Source organism: Xyrauchen texanus, chromosome 2 (assembly GCF_025860055.1).
Source record: "Xyrauchen texanus isolate HMW12.3.18 chromosome 2, RBS_HiC_50CHRs, whole genome shotgun sequence".
Classification (NCBI taxonomy): Eukaryota; Metazoa; Chordata; class Actinopteri; order Cypriniformes; family Catostomidae; genus Xyrauchen; species Xyrauchen texanus.
The window spans coordinates 17,628,689-17,642,054 of record NC_068277.1 but is presented as its reverse complement, the minus strand read 5'-3'; the positions used below and the strand labels follow the sequence as shown (position 1 = coordinate 17,642,054).

Below are 13,366 nucleotides of genomic sequence, written 5' to 3'. Positions count from 1 at the left end.
AGTAACACAGGAAGTGCAACACACCTCACCACCTACACAATATTTCTTTTAACACAAATTAGAAAAACACCCAGGAAAAGTCATCTTTAATTCTCATGTTGATAATTTTTATTATATATATTTATAATATGTACATAGAAGAGAAAACAAGATCAAACCCAGCTATGAAACAGAGCACCGGGATGAGCAAGCAAACAGGGGAGAGAAAGAGCATGTGCCTGTATATAAGACAGGGAAACTACTAAAGAGGTGCCTGCCATTTTACCATCGCCATGTCCTAATTCCAAAATAAGATGTGCTAATGTGACTAATGTGAAAAAAGTAAAAATAGAAAAGTTGAAAAGCATAAGAACGTTTCATCACATTTACAACCAACCCTCCCCTTTCCTAATCAGACCCCCCACCCCAATTCTTCCGATAACAGACACACAGCACAAAACTCTTAAATTCCAAGAAAAGAAAAGAAAAATCATCATAACAAACCTTCTGAGAAAACAAATGACCATTCAGAAAACATCCCCAAAAAAAGCACTTGTTTTTAATGTGTGAATGTGTGGGTTTTAAATTTAACTTTCTGATATGGTTTTAATTTCACACAGACATAACTTTTCATTTTAAAATCAAAAAGAATGTTCCCTAACACAGTTGCCCCTTGCTCATCCCTCATTCCCGGTCACTGCACACACACCCATATCCCTGCTACTGCCCCCTCCAACCCAACGCTACCAATTCAGTTACAAAATACTACAAGCAAATCCACCGCAGATTGTTAGTGACAAAACTGTGTGGTTAAGTTAGCATTGGCAAGTGTTAGTGGTGTCAAAACTAGATTACACTGGCATTAAGTGATCCAATATAATGACGGTGAAACTATCCTATTTAAGACAGAGGGATGCACTAATAGTAGTGAAGTTTATGATATCTATGCTTTTACAGATCCAAGTTGCACATAATAAACAGCCAGGTCAAAAACACTGCTGTCAGGCCAACAGAGGATAGCAGGACTAAATCACAATCACCCATAGAGTCTGTGTTCGAAATTTGCTGAATGTAGACAAGTCTGACATTTAACCTCATGGAGATGAGCATAGAGGCTCTGGGTTGCCCTAGAGCATCCATTTGAACCTATCAAATCACCCAAGGCAACATCTGAATGAGGTTCTGCACTAAAAATAAAGATACTTCACTTGAAAGTTCTTAAGAAAGGTCCCAAAGTACTGTAAGTATCCAGAGAGATTGATTGATTCATGTTAGGTCTAAAGTTTCATTAACGAAAATGGGAGGTCATATCCGGACTTCTATAAAAGACCAGTCAATCCCAATATTCCTTTGTTCAGACACACCGAACTGGCTCCTAATAACACATTTTAATTGGTGAAAAAATTAAGGCCCTCACAAAAATGCTAATATTTTTACTGTATGGAAATAAATACATGCATATACCGCAAGCACAAACACTTGCTATGCATGATGGACCATTTTGGGAGCACTTAAGGTTTACTGGCTTCAGTGGATGTCCAACACAACAAGATGGTAAAATTATACCAAAATGTAAAGCTTCCACACCAAAGCCACAAAAATGCTGACAATGGGAGGAATCAACCACGTCAAAAAGTGCCGAGTTCAAGATACTCAGATGTTCAGTCTCCAGTTTGGACAAAAGAAGCCATGGTCATTGAGGTAACAGAGGGAACAGTAGCTTTCATCAACCAACCTAAACCCCGGACCCACCAAAAAGTCCAGACTATAAACAAACAAAAAACAACCGTAGTCCCCCCCCCTTACCACATGAGGTAATCTGACAGCAGTAAGCCTTTGTACAAGCCTTCATTAGAAAAACTACAGAAAAAAATCAGTCTTAAAAATCACCATAATAACAATAATATACTAGTAGGATGAGCACAAGTAGAATATTGCCAACATTGTATGCACTGTTGACTTCCTGTCAGCCTAAGAAGCCATGCCCTCACGCACAAAACCTTAAATCATTCAAGTGTATACATGTAATGTATACATTACAACTTGTGTGTGCGTGTAAATAAGAAATACAAGAGAAATGGGTTATCTTCAATTTAAACAACCTCTCCACTGGAGTTTAATAGGAGAATTGAGCATCACCCCTAGATTTTCTCTTATCATAGACATCTCTATGCATGAACATATGACTGTACAAAACCTCCAGTCTGGACTTGAAGAACAAAGGGGTGGGGTTATTGATGTAGGTGGGGCTGATGTACAGGAAACTGGACAATAAAAACAAGAAGACTGTGATGTCATAAAATATTCTATTTCAAAAAGAAGCCGTAAGGTGTTCAGAACATTGGCTCTTAATGCAGTGGTTCCTCCCATGAGAATTTTCCATGAGCTTTTTGGTGTGTGTGAGAAAATGTGTTTAAGGGAGAAGGGATGGTTGGCGTGTGTGTGTGTGTGTGTGTGTGTGTGTGTGCGCGCACGCTCAGGCTCTTCAACAGCAGCCACCACCTGACTGCCGCACAGGAGTGCTATCGATCAACAGGTTGGGCTTGTCTCCTCCGGTTGTTGCTCCAGGGCCCATGCGTTTCTTGATCTCGGCAGCCATAGTCATGAAGGCCTGCTCCACATTCGTGGCATTCTTAGCGCTTGTCTCAAGGAAGGGGATGGCTAAAGAATCAGCAAATTCCTGCAAAAAAGGACCACTCAGAGTGAGACTCTTGACAATGCATTTCATTTTCCCAGACATCATACGTTCAACTTGTCTGTAACTAGTATCAATAAAAAGTTGAGTAACTATTCATGAAACTCTATAATGGCATTTTCTTGCACAACTACGCTTGTATATTTTCTGATATAAATGTGAGTGGTGATTGCCCATGCAAAACTTGCTGCCACAATGCTAGAATGTGGTTGGTTGCCAGGGTGTTGCTTTATAACTACAGGGTGTTCTGAGAGGTTGTAAGTGTGTTGCAATGAGAATGCTAGGGTGTTATTTACTGTCCCAATTTAAAAGTTTCAAAATATTCAGGTCCCTAAATATAGCTCAGGCCACGCCAATGTAAATCTAAGGGTGTTTTTTTGTTTTTTACCATCTGCCTGTCAAAAATCGTAACTTAAATGGTGATAGCAGCACACCTCTCCTCAATAAGCACACATATTTTAGGTATCATTCTTTTCCTTACAACAAATGGCATGCAACTAGTTAATGCCAAAGTTTAATATTTAAAGTTTGACGTTTGTTGAAATCTCTAACCCCAAGTACGATGTAACATTGATGCCTGCTTCAGCAAATGTATCCTTTTCTGAGGATATTGGTGCATTCCAGTCGTGTCGGAATGATAGTATTTACGAGTTGAGCGCACATAAATGCCACCAAGTGGGGAACTCTGGATTTTCTGTTAGCCCTGACTTTCCGAGATGGGGCCGTGTCAATTTAAGAATCATGGCGGAAGCCAATTGTTTTGCTTGTGGATTTTGACTGTGCAGTTCTGTCTTTGCACTTGTAAACATTGAAGGCGAAATTAGTGGAAGCATGTATCTCTCAATGTAATATTGTATTTTGTGCTGCATGTAATGATAGTTAAAAAAAAAAAAAATTTTAAATACATTTACTTTTTTTCTCCATAAATTATTTTAAGCATGAATAGAACTCATTCTCAATAAACAAGATTGGTGGGCTCAAATTGTTTTAGAAAAGAAAATATTTTAATTCCATCGTTTTCCCATATTTTATCATGCTGAATTAGTTAAGATCTTACATAAAAAAAAGAAAAGAAAAAAAGAAGGTGGGCACACCTGGAGCAGCCAATCTGAGTCAATTTGAATTATATGCCTTTTTTTAAATCATAGATCTGCTTTGGGTGTCTGTTGGCTTTAGATATTGTTTGCACAATAATTTTGTTGTTGTTATGATATGTTAGGGAAAATAAAAACTAATACACATTTTAGCCAAACATGACTTCACCTTGATAAATTTATGCAATCGGAGTTATTCAATACTTTTTCAGATTACTCTATTAATCGTCAGAATAATCATTAGATTAATTGATTACCAAAATAACTGATAATGACAGTCCTACTTGTAATGAAGAATAACAATAAAGCTTGCCAGAAAATAAGAATAATTTTGCCTGGTTATGCAGTGACTGGCTTATGCAATAAAACTACATTTCCCATCATTATATGTAGCCGCACAAGAATGATAAACTTGATAGATAAAGTATTAATTACACACCTATGTGTGGCTTTCACATAATTTTGTTTCATTGGTGAAAAGAAAGCTTCCTATCAGTATGAGAAAAAGTAAGAAAGAAATATGAAACTGCAAAATGGGTCTATTCTTTCCAACTAAAATCACTTCACATCACAACACATCACATGCAAATCACATCGTCTTTATGACCTCATAAGTACAATCTTCCCAGGAAGACTTGATCGCATTAGAAGTACAGAATTTTGCTCACATAGCTAAGAAAATGGGAAGCAATGTGAAGTTGATATACTGATGCATAAAAAGGCAATTAAGTAATTCAGGTCCACAGTTCTCAGCTTGCTGGATGTGTAGCTTACATAAAGAACATGCCATGAAATTGAACAAATAAATATTTAATGTAACATCTACTAATCATCATTATTAATAATCACAATTACAATATTAAGGGAAATAATTGACAATTGTTTAAAAAAAATAAAAAATGTATCCCCCTTTTCTCCCAATTTGGAATGCCCTATTCCCACTACTTAGTAGATCCTCGTTGTGGCATGGTTACTCAACTCAATCCTGGTGGTTGAGGACAAGTCTCAGTTGCCTCCACTTCTGAGGCCGTCAATCCACACATCTTATCACGAGGCTCATTGTGCATGACACCGCAGAGAATCTGCATGTGGAGGCTCATGCTACTCTCTGCAATCCACGCACAACTTACCACACGCCCCATTGAGAGCGAGAACCCTTAATCACGACCACGAGGAGGTTACCCCATGTGACTCTACCCTCCCTAGCAACCGGGCCAATTTGGTTGCTTGGAGACCTGGCTGGAGTCACTCAGCATGCCCTGGGTTTGAACTCGCGACTCCAGGGGTGGTAGTCAGCATCAATTTAGGCTGAAACAATTAATCGACTTCATTAACAATGTCGACAATAAAAAATTGTTGACAAAAAATTTTGTGTCGAATAATCATTTGATCTAATTTAATGTAACATGAGATCCCTTTAAACTCTAATGATGAGATGAGAGCAGCACTGCAGCTCGCACCTGACTTAGGAGAGGAAGAATTACACAGCTCTCAGTCCAGATGCACTCTAAACTTTCCAAGCAGCTTCAGGTGATGTAGATTGCAAAGTATAAGGGAATTATAATGCAAAAATACAGAAGTAAATACAGAAGCACTCTCATTGCCGCTCCGCTGAAGCAAAACTTGTGTGTCGAGCGTCTTTAAGATTAAGATTCAACTTTATTGTCATTGTGCAGAGTACAGGTACAGAGCCAATGAAATGCAGTTGTTTTCGCATATCCCAACTAAGCTGGGGTCAGAGCTAGGGATGTAACGATATCAAAATCTCACGGTACGATACAATTTCGATATTGACCTCACGGTACGATATTTATTGCGATATTGTGGAAAAGCTCACGGTATTGTTAAATAGCTCAAGATAGTGTTTGTGATGATAATAGCGAAAAAATACTGACATTTATTCTGCTTTTGCCAGTCAACAGGCAATTTATTGTTGTATTTATGGATCATGACAACATAAAACGCTGATCACATAGTGCTTTTAAAGTGCAAGTTGTAGTCAGGAACATCAATATTCTGTATAGTAATATTTGGTTGCATAACTGATTCTTCTGTGCAATGTTCAAGTTAAGAAGCAACTAGAACAATTGTAAACAATAGGGAATTCCCTTTAAGTGCAAACAAAGATCAAGTTAAGTCAGGTTTATGCGCAAGGCAAATAAAAGCAGCCTTTTAAAACTGGTATTTAGGAACATAAACTTAAATAAAATAGTCAGTCAAAAAGCCTTTTAAAAAAACACTGACCTATCATTTAGCTTATGTTCATGTTTTTCATCAGAAAGATCAAAATAGTCCATTGTCTGTCCACCACCTTCTCTCCTTTTGCGTTTTTTGACACGGCGAAACCAAAATGTTTCCAGACATCTGATTTAAAAGCTGCAGGGGCTGGCACAATCTAAACTTCGAGGTTGTTGTTTTCATCCTTACAAGTATCGCTGTCGGCCCTGCTGGCTTGCTGTGAGCTTGTGTGGACAGCGTGTAGCGTGCAATCCTATTGGCTTAACAACGGTTGTTGTGACGACGCAGCGCAAAGGATCATGGTCTATGTAGTTAACAATGATTTGTTCCGCGGGACTGTGTTTAATCCTCTTGCTTTTTGACGGACACCTGTCCTTTTAATATTGTAACCCAACCACGACGATATCGAGACCCATAGGAAACACCCCAACAATATTTAATGCTTTATTAAAGTTCAAATAATAGGGAAGCAGATCATGTAAATAACTACAAACTCCGAAACTGGCATTTTTCTGTGCGGTCAGCGCTTCTCCTTTGAGTTGCGCAAATGTCCCGATCTGAGGGGGAGAGACTGAAACTGCATCCGGCTGATGCACATTTTGTCGCGGGGACACTTGTCTCTCGAGTGTGCATGCTTGCACACCTAGATTTAACGTATTGGCTCGCGATTTATTGAATCATAATACATGTCACTGTGCATTTCTTATCGTGAAGACAATTGGCAATACGCAGCATTACTAATAAGAGAGAGTTTGTTTTTTAGTGAGTTAAAGATGGATTGAAGTGAACAGAAAGGTGAGAGAGGGTAGTTTTCACCCCATTATACACTGCAACAAAATATCTTTTTGATTTGTTTTTGTTTTGGCTTGTTTTCCAATATAAATGTAAAACTCTTTTAAAACAACAATTTTTTTTTTAGCAACTATACCCCAGAAGAAAAAATTGTTATCTAAGAATGTTGAATATAATATTAAAAATACAAACATTAAAAAAATATCTAAAAATCTGTTAAAAAAAAGAGAAGCAGCATATAAGATATTTATACTTACTTTTAGAGAATAGATCTTGAATATACATATATTTTTTTCTTTACTGCACTCGAAGTATAACCAAGTAAAAAAGACACTTATATACAAATACACTTACTGTATATTTAAGATACATCCTCTTAAAGCAAGTCTAACTATCATATATGTTGCTTCTCAATTAAATGTATCTTGTTTTAAAGATTTTTAGACATTTTTAAATGGAAAACACAACAAAAACACTTGATAATAATAGGATTTTTTTTGCAGTGAATTGTTTTACTGAATTAAACTTATACAAATATTTTTTACCCCCTTTAATTCAGTAAATGTCATTTAGAGATATTTTTAAAAGATTTTTTTTTTTCCTCTTTATTGTTAGTAAGCACTTTTAATACAACCTTTTAAGTCAGGACAGTATAGGACACAAGCAGAATAATCAGTTAAGAGCTAATGATTAATTGTTGCAATAATCGCTGAATAGTCGAATAATCATTCTAATAATCAATTATCAAAATCATCATTAGTTGCAGCCCTAGCATCAATAATCGCTGAGCTACGCAGGCCCCCGAAATAATTGACAATTAAGGTAATATTGTCATAATCGGGCAGCCCTAGTTTTTACTTTGAAGTATTATTACCTTGGCTGTTGTGTAGTCCACTACTTTCTTGGTGGTGAGGTCACACTTGTTTCCCACCAGCAGCTTGTTGACATTTTCGCTTGCATAGCGGTCTATTTCCTGCAGCCACTGTTTCACATTGTTATATGACTCCTTCAGGGAAAACAGGAAGAAGAGAGAAAAGCTCTTGATGAGGCAGAATAACATCAATGATAAAAACAATGATGAGGCAGAATAACATCAATGTACTTAAAATAACATGCAATTTCAGATAAAACCAAGTTTGAGAAGCAGGCTATCAAATAAGTCTGCTGAGGATGACATGAACAAAGTCAAGAGCATCAAAACTACTGAAAAACATTATCTCCTGCAAACTCACATCTCAAAGTTTTTTATAGACTGTGCTTCACTACAGCTTCAGTTTCAATGTGTGTCTCATTAAATTTGGGTCAAACAAGGGTGATAATGTCTCACTTGATCTGTGACATCATAGACCACAATGATGCCATGGGCTCCTCTGTAGTAACTGGAGGTGATGGTGCGAAACCTTTCCTGCCCTGCAGTATCCCACTGGAATAGAGGTGAGGATAGACAGGCAAATTAGGATTATTCAAATAATAAGATTATTAATACAAACATTTGCTTCTAGAGGACAAGTAGAAAGCTTAAAGTAATCTAAAAATTTAGAATTCCATTAAGTGTTGAAATGAGTTATGAGATAACATTTATCCATGAATGCGGGGCATCGTTATGAACTTGGTGTGCATACAATAGATGAACAACAGTTGATGCAGTCACTTTTTCTACACAAATACAAAACAATGCAAAGTATTTCAATTGACACCAAAGATTCTGACAGCAGAAAATTCACTATAAATGTCATGCAGACACGCATTCATATAACCTCTGAAAATGAGAGGTAGGAAAGAAAAAAAAAAACAATGGATTGGAACTCACAATCTGTAGCTTAATGGTCTTGCCATCCAGTTCAATAGTGCGGATCTTGAAGTCCACGCCTATGGTGCTGATGTAGCTCTCTGTGTATGTGTCATCCTGCAGGAACACACAACAAAGATGAGAGAGTGAGACATAGAAACATTTACCTTTGTGTATCTCACATTCTAAATGTAATTGCTACCAGTTCTCAGTGGACTCAGTGAATTGTGAGTCTGTAACATTCCAAGAATGCATGACTTTAACTGATCTTTGTAATGTAATCTTTGTGATTTATTCTGAGCATTTAAAGTGAAATTCCTTCAAAAAAGAAAGTTCTGTCATCATTTGCTCACCCTCGTGTTGTTCAATACCCATATCACTTACTTTATTCAGTGTAACAGGAAAGGCAATGATAGGCAGAATGTTAGGGACTGACAGTCCCAGTCACCATTCACTTTTCATTGCATATGGTGACTGAGGCTGTCAGTCCCTAACTCCCTGTCTACACCTGGGGCACATCTTTTAACGTAACGCAATGGCTTGAGACTGTCTACACTAGTCACATTGAAGTGAACGTTCTAAACTGTTTATTTGTATCGTTGGCAGGAGTAGCGCTAGCAAGTGCAGTGCAAAATGGAACGTAACATCCGTTTACTGTCAAACCGCTCATGTCTGGTGTAGAGAGGGTGCAACATTTTGCCTAATATCTCGCTTTGTGTTCCATGGGAAGAAGAATGAAACACAGGGTTGGAACAACATGAAGGTGAGTAAATGAAGAAAAATTTTAATTTTTGGGTTATATATCATACGTTTTCCATGATTTGAAAGTAAAAACTGACCAATACAACCATTGGTGTCCGTACTCACAGCAAATCTCAATAGAAGACATGACTTCCCCACTCCAGAGTCACCGATGAGGAGCAGTTTGAACAGGTAATCACTAAAGTGTAAAACACCAGAAGAGTTAACATCAATACATCAAAACAAGTACACAACTTCAGTTTTACAGATAAATTATACAAACTTCACACCTTAAGATTAATATGTAATAACAGTATTAGCAGCAATTCAATATTTTACTGTACAATGGTGGTAGTTATCATGAAAATCGTACAATGAATAATCTAAACCTAACAGATAGGAGTCTGAAGTTTGGGTGATGTGAACATAAACAGTTCTTTCTATGTGAAATGTGAGAGCAAATATGTGTGTTAGGTTTGTTGCATAATTTATCAGTGTCACTACAATTGTTGTACAATGATGACTCTTGTTTATAATGTTCAAACTAATGTTGTGCATTTATTTTAATTTATACTGTGTATATTGTGTAACTTGTTTGTATGGTAAACCTTTCAATTTCCTCTATTTAATGTAATATATGTGGTATGAACTGTGTTATGGGATCTAAAAAAGTATTTATACATGCATGATATAGCCTAATGAACTGTTGCCACAACCAGTCCTAAAATATTAATTAATCTGACTTGAAGGAACAGTTCACCCAAAAATGAAAATTCTCTCATCGTTTACTTACCCTAATGCCATCCCAGATGTGTATGACTTACTTTCTTCTGCTGAAACCAAAAGAAGATTTTTAGAAGAATCTTTCAGCTCTGTAGGTCCATACAATGCAAGTGAATTGAGGCAAAAACTTTGAAGCTCCAAAAAGCACAAATAGACAGTATAGAGGTAATCCATACGGCTCCAGTTGTATAATCAATGTATTCTGAAGTGATCAAATAGATTTTGGGTGAGAACGGACCAAAATATAACTCCTTTTTCACCGTTCATCTTTCCATTGTGGTCTCTAAGCACAATCATTATTTCAAGATCGATTACACTTCCTAGTGCTAGAGGCATGCTCAGAGCGTAATCGAGCCAAGGAGATTGCGATGTCAAGACTTATGGTTAAAAAGCAGATACATCTAGGTCTGTTCTTATTTAAAACTGATTAAATTGCTTCAGAAGACATGGATTAAACCACTGGATTAATGTGGATTGCTTTTATGAAGCCTGAATGTGCTTTTTGGAGCTTGAAAGGTTTGGAACCCATTCGCATGAATTGAGTGGACCTGCAGAGCTGAGATATTTTTCTACAAATCTTTGTTTGTGTTCTGCAGAAGAAATAAAGTCATCTAGGATGCATGAGGGTACATGGTGAGATACATTTCATTTTTGGTTGAACTACTGAAAACAAAAGAGAAATCTACATCAGACATCAGAGTCCAACTTGCAAAACAAAACTACCATTTCCAAGAACCAATAACCAACTTCATGCTGACAGCATGGAGAGTTCAAAATAAACATAAACAAATTCTCCCCTGCCACCAGCTCAAAATAAAGTCGGGTGTATTTGATTCCACTTTAACAATAACACTGTTGCAATAGACGGTCTATTCTGGTTTCTGCATTCAAGAACTACCTTTAGACAGGCTGTAAAATGTTGCTTCACACAACAGTTGTGAAGCAATCATGACTTGCTCTGTGTATTTTGTTACAGAGTGCTGGGCTGTGTCTAGAAATAAAATATGTATTATGCCTACAAACATGAAGAAAACAGACAAGTAAGGTACTTAAAAAAGTTTATCATTTTAACAACCCAATTTACAAGCACCTTTTGTTTAAGAAATAGAACTACTAAGCTGCATATTTATTCATCCAGTGAAAAAATATGAAGCCATACTCCCTTATGACCTCTTCTAGCTCTAACACAGACTCTCCAATTCTAAGGCCTAATTTAAATCATATGACACTTGCAATGACAAGCGTTCATTATATGGCATTTGCGCTTATATGATACATTTTGACAGCTGGATTCCGTCTCGCGTCTGTGAACTAATGACGTCACTCCGTGACAACGCAACGCGACGCAACACACAAAACTGACGTCACGCAATACAGCAATTTCAGAAATGTACGTGCAATACACATAGTAGCGATACATTAAACACTTACATTTATATTACTTACTAGTACTGTTACATTGCGCGTGAGACTACTAAGAGACTGGCTTCAACTAGACAAATGTCCGTTAAATTCGCGGTTTGCTCCGGACCTTATTAGCTTTTCAGGCTAGACAAAGCACACTGACGCCTCGCGATTATGCACAAACTGACACCCCATATACACGCCTAGACATAAAATACTCACTATTCTGGATTCATGGTGTGTTTTCGTTTGGCTCAGCAGGAGTTCTGACTCTTTCCTCTTCGAGCAGAAGAGATAGAGATGATGATGATGATGATGACTTGTCCGTCTTAAAATCAGGGGCACTGGGGCAACTTCCTCTGATTTACCCCCACCGATCACACCTCAACACTGTCTTCGTTAGATTCGGTCACTTGACGGACATTACTGATCGTATAATACAAAACACTGGTATTTTGTCCTGCCGTTTTTTTTTTCTTCCTTCCTATCTGCACCTCGCTCGAAGTACAAGATGGCTGCGCAGGTGCGGCAGTGACATCAGATGACGTGGCATTACGGACTGATTCAAAGATCAGGATATTCAACTAAAAACGGGGAACATTTTTTTATTGTATTTGTTAATATTACTTTTTCGTAATATTATTAACAGATAACTGTTTTATTTATGATGACAAATTATATTATATAATACAAATACGTATTATATTACATTACAAAACTACACAATATTACAAAATACAACATTTAAAAACACATTTAAGCAATTTATTGGTAGAAAAATAAAGATGTTAATCACAAACACTTTAAACCCTGTTTTTTTCTCTCTTATTTCCCTTAATCCAATGGGAAAATATAAATATTATATGCAAATCTTTATGTATAGTGCAGCTTAAAATATGATGCCCTTTTTGGAACATATATCTCCAAATAGGGGGTAAATTGTCACAATGAGAACGTGTCATTAAATACCCAAATATAGGGGTTTCAGCTAAATGTAAACAGCAAAGCAATTATGAAACACGAAAAAAAATCATGAAACAGAATAAAACCGTACAAATTCATGTAAAAAAATCTGTGACAACCCGCCCCAATATAAATGTGTCACCCTCCCGCAAACTGACATTTATGAAAAATATATTTGTCTTAAGAACACAGATCAACCTTTCTGTAAATATAACTTAATTATATACAGCTCTGGAAAAAATTAAGAGACCACTCTAAATGTTTCATAAATCAGCATCTCTATATGTATGGCAGCCATTCCATTCCAGTGTCTGTTGAACCTGCTTGAATTTTTGAGCCAGGAGTGGCATAAAATCACCCAACAGCAATGTGAAAGACTGGTGGAAAGCGTGCAAAATTGCATGAAAGCTGTGATTGAAAATCAGGGTTATTCCACCAAATATTTATTTTTGAACTCTTCCTAAGTTAAAATTAGGAACTGTTATTTATAAATGAATATGAACTTGTTTTCTTTGCATTATTCAAGGTCTGAAAACACTGCATCTTCTTTGTTATTTTGACCAGTTTTCATTTTCTGCAAATAAATGCTCTAAATGACAATATTTCTATTTGGAATATAGAAGAAATGCTGTCAGTAGGCTAGTTTATAGAATAAAACAACAATGTTAATTTTACTAAAATAGTAAATCTTTGGAGTGGTCTCATAATTTTTTTCAGAGCTGTATGTGGCCCTTGCATTAATGTATGACTGTGTGATTTAACCCTTTTGTTCTGTTTGCACATTTTTGTCCGATTTGATCACTGTTTTATATATAAAAATGTTATCCTTCATCGGAGTGGTCTAGGTCTTTGTGACTTTCCTCATTTTACCATCTAAATGTACAAAAA

At 36.7% G+C, this 13,366-nt stretch overlaps 2 protein-coding genes across 4 annotated transcripts in view; both read right to left on the bottom strand.

Annotated features, from left to right (window-relative positions):
* The window catches only part of LOC127656479 (uncharacterized), a 324,970-nt gene that overhangs the window by 234,345 nt on the left and 77,259 nt on the right, over positions 1 to 13,366 (bottom strand). The window lies entirely within an intron of this gene.
* LOC127656651 (ras-related protein Rab-1B-like) lies at positions 80 to 12,033 on the bottom strand. The gene is made up of 6 exons (XM_052145067.1): positions 11,738 to 12,033; positions 9,455 to 9,527; positions 8,609 to 8,704; positions 8,126 to 8,221; positions 7,673 to 7,804; positions 80 to 2,659 (listed from the first exon to the last, which is right to left on the bottom strand). The coding sequence occupies exons 1-6, from the start codon at positions 11,749 to 11,751 to the stop codon at positions 2,465 to 2,467; spliced, it is 606 nt and encodes a 201-aa protein (XP_052001027.1). The 5' UTR covers positions 11,752 to 12,033; the 3' UTR covers positions 80 to 2,464.